Genomic DNA, 14,568 nt, shown 5'->3' on the forward strand with positions numbered 1-14,568 from the left:
TTTCTCCGTTTGCCACACTGCAGAGGACATATTTCGGTCAAATTTTCGATCTTGTTCCAAATTCCAGCACATATTTTGAAAATTTGCTGGTAGACGCCAGCGGAAGACGAAATTCATTCTGTACCTTGGTGACAAAGGAATGCATCTCTTTTGTTTACTGTTGTTATTTGCCTCATTTTCAAGCACCAATACACGCATAACTGGGAAGCTCTATTGAGCAAAATTGTTGTAAACAAAACAGAGGATCATGTTGAAAACAATCAAGTCACACTGCTACAGAATTTTGCTCCGCAGTAAGTGCAAGCAGTTTTTGTCTTGGTTTTTGTATACACTGATGCCAAATCGTTGGTTTTAATTTCCGCGTATCTCTTACTGTGAGTATTTCTAGACTTGACCAGTTGACTCTTGACAGGCGGGTTATTTCAATATTGAATCCCGCTTTTACTACGCGCTGCTTGCTCGCTGTATCCTGGTGTAAAAGTAACCGTCATTTTTGTTTCTTGAACTGTGCTCTCTGTGGACTGTGTTTTGTGCTTGGGTCCTTCATGTTATTTCCGTTTGTTGAAAGAATTATTAAATAAGCTTTGATCGAACCAACAGAAGTTACTATTAAATGGAAATACATCTGTGAATATACAGAATATACAAGGAGACGTGTGTTTTGTATTTAATAAAATTAAACTATGGAATTGTCGATTATAGCTCAACATGATGATTTACGAAGATGTTCAGATATTTTACGAGACGGAAAAGCAGAGCTAGGTAGGCACTTCTTACTCACTTCAATAGATTTGTACTGATATGTCTTGCTCTTAGAATTTTTAAAATTCGTGCAGCATCAGGATGATTGTCGCTTACGATGGTTGAAGCTTTCCCAGGATGCGCAGAGACTTCAACGAGAACTTGATACAGCTCTACGACAAATGTCGGATCTGGATACTAAGCTATTTTTTGCTCGCAAATTGCTTGAAGAGGAAACTAGGGCCAGGAAGCGCGCAGAGCATGAACGAGAGGAAATGGTATGTGTAACTCGAATAATAACTCGAAACATAAGTTACTTGAACAGATTATCTGAAATTCTAGGAAAAGAAAATCAATGCTGTACATGAATTGATAAGAAATGAGTACCACATCAAAGATGAGACCAAACAACAGCTTGCTTCTATAAATCTGCTTTCTAACAAAAGAAAATCCATCAATGTTCGTCATGGCGAGAGATTGGGAAACGAAATCAACTCTACAGGTTCATTTTTATCGGATCTTTCCCTAACACAATCTGAAGACGATTTTATAAATATAAATGCTAGCAGCGAACTTTGGAAACCCTTTCGGCCATCTGAACCTAAAAAACTTAATAATAAACGTGCAAAACTTAGTACGGATAAAACGCAAACAAGTAATATTAAAGAAACTAAAAAGGTAATCGAAATTGGTCCAAACGAAAATATTGTTGCGCATACGAAGGTTTCTGTACCACAAGATGATGGGCCAATACTTGCGGAATCAATCATTCATGCTATGCCGCCGCAACAGCAACCTTCCAATTCAAAATCGACGCCAGCAAAAAGTTCAACGGCTAAAGAAAATATATCTCCAAATTTGTTTAAAACTCCTACAAAGTAGGTTTGGGTTTTGTTAGGTATTCGTTAATATTTTTTTATAAACATTTAATTTACACTTCTAGAGCCGATTCAAAATATTACAAAGGAAACATGTACACACCATCGGCACCTCCAATTGAGGAAGTGGAACCATCCATACATGAAGGGAATATTGTAACGCCAACCGTAAAAGCTAGATTGATAAAACAGCATGTGTTTGCTCCGAAGACGTTTCTTAAATACTCCGAGTCTTGTACATGTTGTCAGCAAAGGTAAGTGAAAATTTGTCGAACCGCTTTTGTGTCGTTCCGCAACAGAGTTGTCTATTGGTTTTATTTTTCAAAAATGGGATTTTGGCATAAATAATATCTCTACAAACAAAAATGATATTTTCAAGTAGAAGTTTTGATCTGGTTAATGATCGATTTCCATTTTTTATCTCTAAATGTCGATAGCTGTACGATATTCAATTTGCGCTCGTCAAACCCTTCCATCTAGCAGCCATATTGTGAGCATTTTGAGCATTTTGCATTATCTATATATTTATATTCGGCCACTAACTGACCCGGCAAGCTTTGTACTGCCACAAACTGAACTAAATAATAGCGGTGAATTATAAATTTCGTATGTACTTAAAGGGTAAGTTGAGTTTTGCACTTTTTTGAGAAGTTTATATTTTGAAATGGTGAAATGGTCTTCAGCTTGTTTCTGAAAGATCCAGTAGTTTCATGATAGTCGAATAGTTCGATTACAGTAAATGTTTGTTGGAGTTTGGTGATTGGTCCGTTACTGCCCTATTGGCTGTTGTGGGTTGAGCTACGTTGACATAACGGTCGTTCAGGCGTGTTGAACTGGAAACGTGATAGCAGGGCGGTGCCAATTTCGCCTTTTAGAATCTTGGCTGCCATTGTGGCCCGGGCAATTTTACGACGTATAAGTAGTGTGCCTAAAGTAATCGGTTGACACCGATTTGGATACGACGGCAAGTTTTTGGGCTCTCTCCAAGGTAGCCGTTGCAGAGTATACCGCACAGATCGCTTTTGTATTTGTTCTATACGGTCGTACCTAGGACAGGACATGAAATGTGACTTCTTATTATTCTTGTTTATTGTTTTGGCGATTCCCTTTCAAAATTTACTACGGCTACGAAAAGTGTTTCCAAGAATGCAGTTGCAGTTTATGATAGAAGCCACTTGTCCTAGTTGATCACTAATTACACAAAAACAGATTCAATCTGGCCGAATTACGCTTTCACTTGAGTTTCGTTTGTTTTATGCTAACACGCCACGATAAACAAACTGTTAAAATCCTAGTAACGTTAAAAATTTGATGGTTTCAGAGTTTGCTGTGGTTTCCGGCAACACTTTTGTGCTTCCTTTGTGAATTTTTGTTTCTACAGTTGCACGCATGAAATCAGCCAATCAGGCCCTTTTTTGACAGCAAATTGGCTCTTTTGCGATACAACATGTCACGTCCTGTCCTAGGGTCGTACCAGTATTCCTAATACGGGCCCCTCATAATGCAAGCAGTTTCTAGGAGAGGTCTTGGCATAGCCAGGGATACCAGACTTGCAGATTTGTCTGTAAACGCAAGAGAGTAACTGCGTTAAACCGGTAGAAATGGCAATCTGTTTAAAGTCTTAAAATTTATTATTGCCAAATATCCCTCCCATGGGTAGGTGGTTTGACGCGTACTTCGGCCAAACGACCTAAAAATTCTTAGTTCCGCATGTAGAATGTTTATAGTTTAAGTTGGATATATGTGTAGTATGTAGTATTGCATAATTTAGCTTTATGTGTAGCATGTGTCTCGTAAAGCGGAATGGAGCGAAATCGAACGGATTTGATTTTAAATTCAATCCGTTTGGGCCGAAGCACCGGGAGGGCTTACTCGGTTCCCTAGATGAATTGCTGGTATGCACAGAAATTTCTCTAGAAAACTGAAACCAAATCCTACCCACCATTCATGAGATTTTGACTTACTCATGAAAATTAAAATGTATCGCTAGTTAGAACGAACGAGTGTTCAAAAATGATGTGATGTCTTTATTTGCGTAATCGAGACATTTTCTATGAGATTGCCATAGAATTTGTGGCTGTTATGCGATTATGGACAGCACAGCACTGAAAAATATACACACACGTACATGTATACATGTGTATGCATGTATGAGTGTGCATGGGTGTATAGGTACGAATGAATATATGTTTGAGTGTTCTATGATGAGTCGGAAATTCTTCTTATACCTATGCTGCCAAATTACAATTATTAATGGGCAGGAAGTTATAGTCAGTAGCTGTGTTTCCTGTATCAGTTTCCTATGCTATTACTATTATTACTAATATTGCTATCGTTGCTGTTACTGTCACCTCTATTGTATTGTTTTGGATGTAATTATAATTTTTTTTTTTTTTTTTTTTTTTCTTATTTCCCTCCTTTATTAGAATGATTTGCATGTCTTGTGACTAACCGCGTTAACGGTATTCAACTAACAACATAAAATGATCATGTATGACGCTGTTTGTCTCCCAAGGGCCTTCCTAATGCTGATGAGCCTCTGTCGGAGAGTCCATCAAGTCGAACGGCGGCAACTCACCGGCGGCCTGCTCCTCTCCATTCTTGCGGCTGTCGTCGCGGTCGGACTTAGTGGATCACTCGAAAAGATTTATAGCCTCGATATATATCTTGTTCTGTCCATTGCCCAATGCTGGCAGACTTCAACTGAAATTCCATTTCTAACTAAATCTTTTTTAGAGTTAAAACTTCTTCAAGTAAAAACAGGTATTCGATTCTCTGGCTGATTCAAGCGATAGCGAAGAGCTGTCCTCAATCATTTCCACTTCCTAAAATGGGGTCATAGTACATAATATATGGCCGTGGTATGAGGATTTATTTTTCGATTCAATACCATCCTCACAGAATTATCAACGTCGTTAACATCTTATTAAGTCTTGCTTTAGTGACAGCTTGCACTTAAGACCTAACACGGCATATATACATATCTCCAAGTGAAGTTCTTTTTGATCCACCTCATCCCTTCTTAGTTACAGAATCATTTCAATTGACCACGGTCTGAAGAGCATACCGACAAATCGGTTGACTACCGCTACAAATACGCAATTATTGCCACCGGGAATAATACGAGCGAGTACCAGTCCCCATTACATCGCATCTGCTCTATTTTTCGGAAGTTCAAGTAGTTTTTCGATAGTTCTGAGCGATAATATTGCTCTTGAATAATATTCCGCACAAAATATTCGAAAATTTACGCCATCAGCTACAATACTGCAAAGATGGTAGATAAAGAGGCGGCTGTAGCTTTTAATGAGCATAGGTTGTGGAACAGCGCTGGGTCAATCGTGATGACATGGGTATTTGGGAGATGAGTAGCGTCCAGCCTAGCGAGTAGTTAGTCGGTAGTAGCATAGGTGATGGACAGACATAGAATTCTCGTGATATTACTAACTTGAAAATTGCAATCAACATGTTGACTAAAAAATTCCTCTTTTCTTTTCTTTTCTTTTCTTTTCTGCCTGATCTCCATCGCTTCTTCTCACGGCAACAATAATGTTGCCGTGAGGGGAGGCAAGAGACCAGCCACAGATGACCACACTGGTGACAACGGTGGAGAGGACGGCCGGCGTGGAGCCTGCTTCAGGTTTAAGATTGACTACGAACAAGATGAGGAAACAAACAAAGGAAGGAGAAAACAAGATAAGTACAAGCCATCTTATGCTATATTGACCAAGCACACAATTATATCAAGCCAAGTTCTGTCACTCTTCTTCCGCCCATTAATCCATAATCACCAATACATTATGGAGCTAGCGTAATCCGCACGGATTCTTTTAACATTATCACAACCACCTTATCTCAGCCCTGGACAGACTTGGCTCTAACTGCCCCACCTTGTGCTGCAAACAGAAACAGAAACAGAAACAGAAAATTTATTATTGCCAAATAACCGTTGAAAATATGATTTTTCAATTTCCACTACCCAGCAGTTGTGCTGTTATATGTATGGGTCATTCCACGCGAATTGTTCGAAATCCGTGTAGGTAATCGACCCTCACGGATTTGAATCAAATTTTGTCAGATTGTTTGATTTCGGTCAGAAAGTAAAAATCCGAAATTTGGTGCCGATTCTCTCGATTGATGGGTGTACCCCCAAGGAAAACCCCGTTTTTTGTCAAAACCTCTTATTTTCTTTTGCTTATACCTCCGGAAATATTAGGTTTAAAAAGACACTATTTTCAGATTTACAAAGGAAATTACCCAAGGAATTAATTTTTTTTTTATTTTTAAGCACCAGAGCCAAATATTTTTGAATTCAATTTGAAACCCAAATTTACATTTTTATTTCAATGTAGACAATTTTATCTAAAAATCCCAATTTCATCGTGTTTCGCAGAATTTTTTACAATCATTCATCGGCCTAAGGTATTCTTTGCCGATCCCGAGAAACAGCATTTTAAAACAAGCAGTTCTCCATTTTTTTAAATGTAAAACTAAGAGCAAAAATAAGTTTTTCTTGAAGCAATGATTCTCTATGCAATGTACAAATACTTTGCCATATTGAGAAAGCATTTATCAGTATATAACAAAGTTTTTCATAACAGTGTGCCAAATGAATAGAGTTGCATCATTTGAGTTTACATGAGTGCTTTCATCATTAACTATTCTGGTATCCATGAGCATTCTTTAAACTTTCTTCGGCCTGAGTTTTCACTGTACAGGAGGTGCTTGCTTCATAAGCTAAAATGAAACAAATTAAAATAACTTATGTTAAGCTTGTGGGCGGACAGGGACTAGAGGAACCAGACCAGGATAAATTACCGGAATTATCGGAGCAAAAATGAACACGACCGAATATTCTTATAACGTGTTTTTTTAATAGCTTTGTTCGATCAGTACACGTCAAACGTCACTTGTGTATATGAAAGCTTTTTCTCTGAAGGGGTGGATTCGCCTATATACCTAGCGTCACATTCCAAAACGTCGCAACACTCCTCGCGAATTTAACCCCGTGTCTTCTGCACGGTCTCCTCCTCAATTGGCATTGGGGCCAATCCCATATTTGCAGCGAACCTCTTGACCTTGGTAGAACCTAGCGGTTTTGTCAAGATATCCGCAACCATGAACTCTGACGCACAATATTGAAGCTCGATGTCACCGGATGTACAGCAGTTTCTGGTGTAATGATACCGCGTGTCTATATGTTTGGATCGCTTCCTTTGTTGATCCAACACGACGAAGTCCAAACAACTCCTGTTGTCTTCAAAGATGACTGTAGCTCGACATTGCTTTTCGTTTAGTTCGGACAACAATCGCCGTAACCAACGGTCTCCTGCGTAGCTTCGGACAGAGCAATGTATTCGGCCTCCATGGTAGACATGGCCACATAGCTCTGCTTTCGACTAGCCCATGTCACGGTAGCTCCTCCTAGACAAAACAAGTATCCGCTACAGGACTTGCGATCAGTAGTATCGCCGGCCCAGTCGGCATCACAATACCCTTTCAGGCTTAGATCAACTCCGCTTTGTCCAAGTACCAATCCGTAGTCCACCCTATGAATTAAATAACGTACCACTCTTTTGGCTTCTGTCCAATCGGTCGTTGATGGACAGCTAACTTTTCTGCTTAAGATTCCAACGGCTGCTGAAATATCTGGGCGACTTGGTGCCGATTCACTTGGTGCCAACTATTCACAGATAAGTAGAGCAAACATCCGATTAATTTATGATAATCGGCATTGCAATACATTTCCGGACTATCCTTGGTAACCTTGTAATACCCCGGATCCATTGGATATCGCGACCCTTTTGCATTTTTGAGTCCAAAGCGAGTAACTAATCGGTTGATGAATCCGTTTTGGGAAATCACGAAGAACCCATCGCATTTCTTTCGTACACGTATGCCAAGAAAACTTCTAATGTCCCCCAACCTGGTAATCTTCAGCTGCTCTTGTAACTCGTTCTCAACTTTTCGTATTTCCTCCTCCTGTGCGCAAACCAAAAGTAGATCATCCACATAGACCAACAGATACATCCACTAATTCTTTCCGCAACGCTTCCTGTATAGACACGAGTCAGAGCTACACTGGATTCGAATTCTTCGCTGCTTAAGTATATCGGTCAGCGTCGTGTGCCATACCCTAGCGGCCTGTTTCAAGCCGTAAATGCTTCGATTTAATTTACAAACTTTCTTCTCGCTTCCTGGCACAACATACCCCGGTGGCTGGCGGATGTAAACTACCTCGTCCAGCTTACCATAGGGGTACGCTGACTTGATATCCAAATGCTTCACAAGCATCTACCGATAGCCCGCGACGGTCAGCAGTACACGGAATGTTGAACACATTGCAACCGGTGCGAAGATTTCTTCGAAATCTGATCCAAATCGTTGGCTACAGCCCTGAGCCACGAGTCTAGCCTTCATTCGCTCAACCTTGCCATCAGCATCCAACTTCCTTTTATAAACTTACTTGCTACCCACAATGTTACAACCATGTGGTGGATCAATTAACTCCCACGTATCATTGGACATCAACGAATCATACTCAGCATCAATTGCATCAATCCATTCATCTTTGTCAGCACCGTTAATCGCTTCGTTGTACGATGTGGGCTCATCCTGCTGGACCATTGCCATACCAACAAAATAATCTCCAAGACGTTCAGGTAGCACTCCCCTAGTTGATCAAAGAGGTATACGACGACGATTTCCATCAGCTGTTTCTTCACCGTGATATATCTTCTCACAGATTCATATCCGACCAAATCCTCTTCGTCCGTCTCGGTCTCGGTCGAAGCATTTGGTAGTGCAGCTGGAGGAGATAACGGTTCCAGCTCAACAAACGATTCCGTTACTTCTCGGTTCTTATCGGTATCGGATTCTCGGTCCATTCTCCAATCTTCGAGAAGCTTTACATCTCGACTGATTGTGATACGTCCGGTGTCCTTGTTCAGAAGTCTATACGCCTTATGTTCGTTCGAGTATCCTACAAGCACTAGCTTTTGTGCTTTTGGCTACATTTTCTTGCGTCTTTCAGCTGGGATCTGTACCCACGCGTCGCAACCGAAGATGCGAAAGTGGTCATACGACGGTAATCTACCGTACCACTTCTCGTAAGGACTCATTCCAATCGCCCTAGAAGGAACTCGGTTCTGGATGTAGGTAGCAGTTAAAATAGCCTCACCCCAGTATCTCTGATCCAGTTTTGCTTCCAACAGCATGCAGAGTGCCATCTCCTTCAAGTACCGATTACGCCTTTCCACGACACCATTCTGCTGTGGTGAATAGGGTGCACTGAACTGACTGACGATGTCTTCTGCCCGTAGGAAAATCTGAAGATCCATACAGGTGAACTTTCCACCTCCATCCGATTGCAGCACTTTGGGCGTTCTACCAACTTGCGTTCTGCAGAAACTAACAAAATCCTTAATTTTCGCTGCTGCGTCTGATTTCTTTTTCAAAAGGTATGCGAAAGCCATTCGTGTGTAATCGTCGACTAAACAGAGGAAATATTGGTTTCCGCTCGGTGTACATTTCATCGGACCACTGAGATCCGCATGAACGATGTCCAGCTTCTCCTTCGAACCTCTATCGACGATCTTTGGGAACGGTGTTCGTGCCATCTTACCCTCGATGCAACATTGGCAAACTGTACGCACACCGCAATCCACCAACGTCATTCCTTCTGCCTGGTGTTTTGCGTGGATTGCTCGTACCACATCCGGATCCCGATGACCCAGACTTCTGTGCCACGTATGTAAGCAATTCGACGTATGCGATGTTTGGACGCTAATCATTGCTTGTTCCGGTATGCATAAACGATACAGGCTGCCATAGCACTCGGCGACCGCACATACCGCTCCATTCCGATTCCGAATTTCACACCTATTTCCGCTGAATACAACCTGACTTGAATCTTGACAAGGATACTTACAGACACAAGCCCACTTGTCAGTTTCGGGACATACAACACGTCGCTTAACTCGATGTCGACAGGATTTCCAGTATCGGTTACACCGATAATACTCCCGCGGCCTGTTCCGGCCACTTCAGCCCGTTCACCGTCCGCTAGCATCACACTAGCTCCGCTCGTCTGCACCGTGAAAAACTTTCGGTTGCCCGTCATGTGCCGCGAAGCTCCGCTATCCACAAACCAACTGGTTGGATCACCCTGTGCCACCATCCAGGCAAGTGGTCCCTCCGAAATCGCCTGTACTTGCTTAGCCTTCGGTTGGTCCAGCTGCTTCTTTATTAATTTCGATGCTCCCAAATCAGCTGCGAGGTGTGGACAATCTTTCTTTAGGTGTCCGGCTTGCTTACACAAAAAACTGGTACGTGTTTCCGTGTTTTGTTTACTAACACTACTGGCTGATTTGTTGCCACCGCCAGTTCCACGCTTTCGACGATGTTCCACTCGTAGCGCTCGTCCGCTACTCGCACCAGCCGTTTCGCTGCGCTCCCTACGCTTTTCCGATTCCGCCAACAATTTCGATTTCACCAGCTGCAGTGTTAACTCTTCCCGCGACCGCTGCTCCAGCGCTGTTGTTAAATAATCGTACGATTCCGGCAAAGAGCAAAGCAACATGACAACTTGTAGCTTTTCCGGGATAGCATCACCAATATCAGCGATTCGTTGCAGCAAATCGGAAAATGTTTGCAGGTGTTGTTCCATATCGTCACCTTCCTTCAATTCCAGGCGCGTCAACTTTTTCAGCAAATACACTTCGGATCCTTTATCGTGATATGCCTTTAGACTGTCCCAGACTGCCTTTGCTGATGCACAGCTGGTCTGATCATCTTCAATACATAGCCCGATTGTCGCACGAGCTTTTAAATCCGCCTTATTCCACGCAGTTGTCACTGGGTTCGGTGCCTCATCCGAGATGACGTGCCAGATCTCTTCCCGAATCAGCAGCATTTCCATCTTAAATTTCCAAGACTGATAGTTGTGGTTATTTAACTTCTGCATTGCAAAACGCTGTGGATCCGCCATTTTGCCACTTGCAGGAAACCGTCGAACCAAAGAACTACGACGCAAATAATCCGAAAAAAACTCACTTCACTTTCCTAGTCTGAGTCTGAGTCTGAGTCTAGTCTGAGCCCATAACCTGTGGGCGGACAGGGACTAGAGGAACCAGACCAGGATAAATTACCGGAATTATCGGAGCAAAAATGAACACGACCGAATATTCTTATAACGTGTTTTGTTGTTTAATAGCTTTTTTTGATCAGTACACGTCAAACGTCACTTGTGTATATGAAAGCTTTTTCTCTGCAGGGGTGGATTCGCGTATATACCTAGCGTCACATTCCAAAACGTCGCAACAAAGCTTACGTACTAACAAGGTCGTGTGGCTCAGCCGTCATCCAAACCCGCAGTTTTGAGATCAGGCAGCCGGGAACCACGCATCATCGCACCTCCTAGCTTGGCTACTATAGTTGCTATATGTATAGTTCGGCGGATAGAAAACCAGGCGAGTTGGCATCCCTGATTTTTGAAATTAAATTTGAACTTATGGAGAAATGTGCAGGTTTTTTACGGAAAATAATCGCTAGCGGGCGTTGAAAATGACTATAGTTCTATGAAAATAAAGTGTTTTTATTAACATTACTCCCACAATTCGAATTTTGAAAAACGTTTGGCTCCGCTTTTGACGTTTAATTGGCTCCCGATTTTTGTATCCGCCGAACTATATATATAGCAACTATAGTAGCCAAGCTAGGAGGGGTGCGATGATGCATGGTTCCCGGCTGCCTGATCTCAAAATTGCGGGTTTGGATGACGGCGAGCCACACGACCTTGTTAGTAGGTATGCTTAACATAAGTTATTTTAATTTGTTTCATTTTAGCTTATGAAGCAAGCACCTCCTGTACAGTGAAAACATTAATTAATTTTGTAATTTTAAGATAGGCTTTAAGCTTTGCGTTACGAAAACACAACGCTAAGAAGAAACGATATTCAAAATTTGCAACGGGAACGTTTGTTTTCGTTCGTACGATGCGGTGTGTCATTTGATGTCGTTGCTTTTTATTAACAAATGAATGTAAATCTTATCTTTCGCTTGTTTAAAATATCCCGGAAACATTATAAAAGTTTACATAACATAGAATTCGCAGTTTCAAACACTGAATGCAGATGGAGCAGCCGTTGTGATAAGAGCGTAATAAAATTGTTAAAGTGCCTTTGCCTCCGGAATATCTGGAGGAATTGAGTAACAGCAACGACAGTTCCCTCCCATTGGGTAGGTGGTTCATTGAGTCCTTCATCAACCGCTTATATGTTAGTTCTATGTGTAGAATACTATGTAGGTAAACTCATCTTAGTAGTATAATCTAGTTTTGTGCGATCTAACTCTATGTGTAGTTGTGTCAATCAAAGCGGAGTTGAGAAGGTCTGACGTCAGGTCTGACCTGGTCATTTTGAAGGCACCGGGAGGGTCCACTAAATTTTCTGGAGATGGCTGGCCGTGCTTGCATGATGTTCGTGGCACGCACGCCTCAGATATCTCATAGGTACGTTCAGTGGATCCACAATAAAATCGAAGCTAAAGCCTACCCACTACATTTCCCAACTAGATTCGGGTTACTATACTGGGTCTCAATTCCAGTCATTGTATGCTCGAGCCCAGAATGGGCCTCCGATTGTCAGAGGTTTTATTCGACAGTTGGCTACGACGACTTCCCAGTTTTTATGAATTGTCACGTTCATATATGAGCATTTGACGACTCGTGGAGGGATGAACTGCCGCCGGAAGCATATCTGTCCCATGTTACAAAACACGCAAATGAGAAAATCGCACTCATAGTTGAAAAACTGATTTTTCTAAAATTACTTAGTTTTCATGTTATTATTCATCCTTCTTTGAAATAATGTTGAAAAAGTTCACTAAATCTTGTATACAACTTGAAACCATTTTATATGAAAAAGTATATGCAGCGAGACAAATATGCGTCCATTTTTCCAATGGGACAAATTGGCTTCAAATTTTTTTGAGTTTTTCTAGTATAAATACCATGTTTTCGATTCATATTATAAAAATATGTATATATAATTATAACGTTAGACAACAAAATGTCGAAAATGACAAAATGCAGCATGATACAGTTATGCTTCCACCGGCAGTGAAGTTCATATACATATCATATAACTAACTTGAGGGAACAACATTGGCAAGATAAGTCTGTCGTCCTGTAAACCTAAAGGGGATTCACTTTTAAAAGTCAGGGAAATTGTGTGCTGTTAAGTCTGGCGAGTACGACGCTCGAGCCGTGTAAATGTTCATATTTAACTTGCATTAATCAATGTATTATGTATTACGTCTTCATAAAAACATGATTTTCATATATTTTAAAGTTACTACAATACTAAACATTTTATTCCAGAATACGTTTTGGTTCAGTGGGTCTACGTTGCCGCGAATGTAAGGCCGTATTGCATTCCGATTGCCAAGAACGGTTGACAATTGCTTGTGTTCCACAGAGTGCTGGGACTCCGACAGTTAAGGGGCAACAGGCGGGTTGCTTGTCAGATTATACGCCGAACGTAGGACCAATGATACCGGGGCTAATTGTACATTGTGTCAACGAGATCGAAACCCGTGGGCTATCAGAAGTGGGGATTTACCGTATTTCCGGTGCTGAAAGAGAAATTCGCTCACTGAAAGAAAAATTTCTCCGCGGTAAAACGGTTCCGAATTTGAGTAGTATTGATATACACGTGCTGTGTGGATGTATTAAAGATTTTCTTCGTTCGTTACGAGAGCCGCTTATACCGCAGGCATTGTGGCTGGATTTCTCAAATGCAGTTCAAACGATTTCTAGCAAACAAAAACAAAAAGAGCTGTTTGATTTAATAGCTCGTATGCCACAGCCGAATCGCGATACGTTGGCCTACTTGATACAGCACTTTCAGCGAGTAGCTGAATGCAAGGAGATCAAAATGCCATTGGACAATTTGGCCAAAGTATTCGCTCCTACCATAGTTGGCTTTACCAGTCCCAAATTGGATCCTCAGATAGTATTTGCCGAAACAGTAGTTCAGTGTAATGTAAGTTTTTATTTTCTATTTGTCATAAGAGCAACTGCTATTTTACATCATTTTTTTATAGATAATGAGCAGTTTGTTAAATATTCAAACAGACTATTGGTCCCAGTTCGTAGATCTCAAAGGGCCCACCGACGATGAAAAGCTGCAAAAGGAATATGAATTAACTAAACCTTTCGTTGGTGAGTATGCATACAAGAAATATGGTTTATTTATCTAAATAATGATTGTCTATTGATCATATACTTTCAGTCCGAAACACACCTAAAGGTGGTAGAAAAGAGCGCAAATTTTATGCTACACCTCCATACCCGAAAAAATTAAACTAAAAGAAATTTCCACCTGTACAAAATAGCGAGCTACGTATCTCTGAGAGATGTACTTATAGGTCAATGCTCTGTAAATGATATAACCGTTTAATGAGGATGGAAATAGTACCGGCTTGAATAATAAAAATATTAATGTTTAAATATCCTAGATTGTTACTTTGTTTTGATTACAGAAATCTTTTTGCAACAATAAAATTATAGAAATTTCAACCCTCAGTGTTTGCGCACTGGTGGAGAAATATAAATACTATTTATTAAATAGAAATAGCAAATGTCTTTTCCCTACGATAAAACTGAACCTTGTCGTGGTCTAGGGTTTTCTAACTAAGGTAAATTAGTATAATATGCCCCCCTTAAGAATAAATGGATATATCTCAAACAGGCTTCCCAAGAATAACGGTACAATTACGAATATGTGTTACTTTTTGAGCTGAAAATCAATTGCAACTGTTTACTTCCTTAAATATTGCGGAATAAAAATGCTAGGAATTATTTAAAAACAGCGTCTAAAATTTGGGTTTCTCGTTTGTGCAAGTAATATGCCCCAGCTGGAGTATTATAATACGCTCCACTATTAAT

At 40.9% G+C, this 14,568-nt stretch overlaps 1 protein-coding gene across 1 annotated transcript; it reads left to right on the top strand.

The window, feature by feature from the left end:
- Window positions 1-530: 530 nt before the first annotated feature.
- Window positions 531-14,093, top strand: LOC128742519 (rac GTPase-activating protein 1). Its single transcript, XM_053838916.1, has 7 exons — window positions 531-762; window positions 817-1,019; window positions 1,084-1,619; window positions 1,685-1,873; window positions 13,000-13,663; window positions 13,725-13,842; window positions 13,913-14,093. The coding sequence occupies exons 1-7, from the start codon at window positions 684-686 to the stop codon at window positions 13,987-13,989; spliced, it is 1,866 nt and encodes a 621-aa protein (XP_053694891.1). The 5' UTR covers window positions 531-683; the 3' UTR covers window positions 13,990-14,093.
- Window positions 14,094-14,568: the final 475 nt, after the last annotated feature.

Source organism: Sabethes cyaneus, chromosome 1, assembly GCF_943734655.1.
Source record: "Sabethes cyaneus chromosome 1, idSabCyanKW18_F2, whole genome shotgun sequence".
Classification (NCBI taxonomy): domain Eukaryota; kingdom Metazoa; phylum Arthropoda; class Insecta; order Diptera; family Culicidae; genus Sabethes; species Sabethes cyaneus.

Coding starts and splice junctions, on each gene's coding strand:
- LOC128742519 (XM_053838916.1), top strand. CDS start 684: ATGGAATTGTCGATTATAGCTCAACATGATGATTTACGAAGATGTTCA. Junction 763..816: donor AGACGGAAAAGCAGAGCTAG/GTAGGCACTTCT, acceptor TCTTGCTCTTAG/AATTTTTAAAATTCGTGCAG. Junction 1,620..1,684: donor TTGTTTAAAACTCCTACAAA/GTAGGTTTGGGT, acceptor TTACACTTCTAG/AGCCGATTCAAAATATTACA.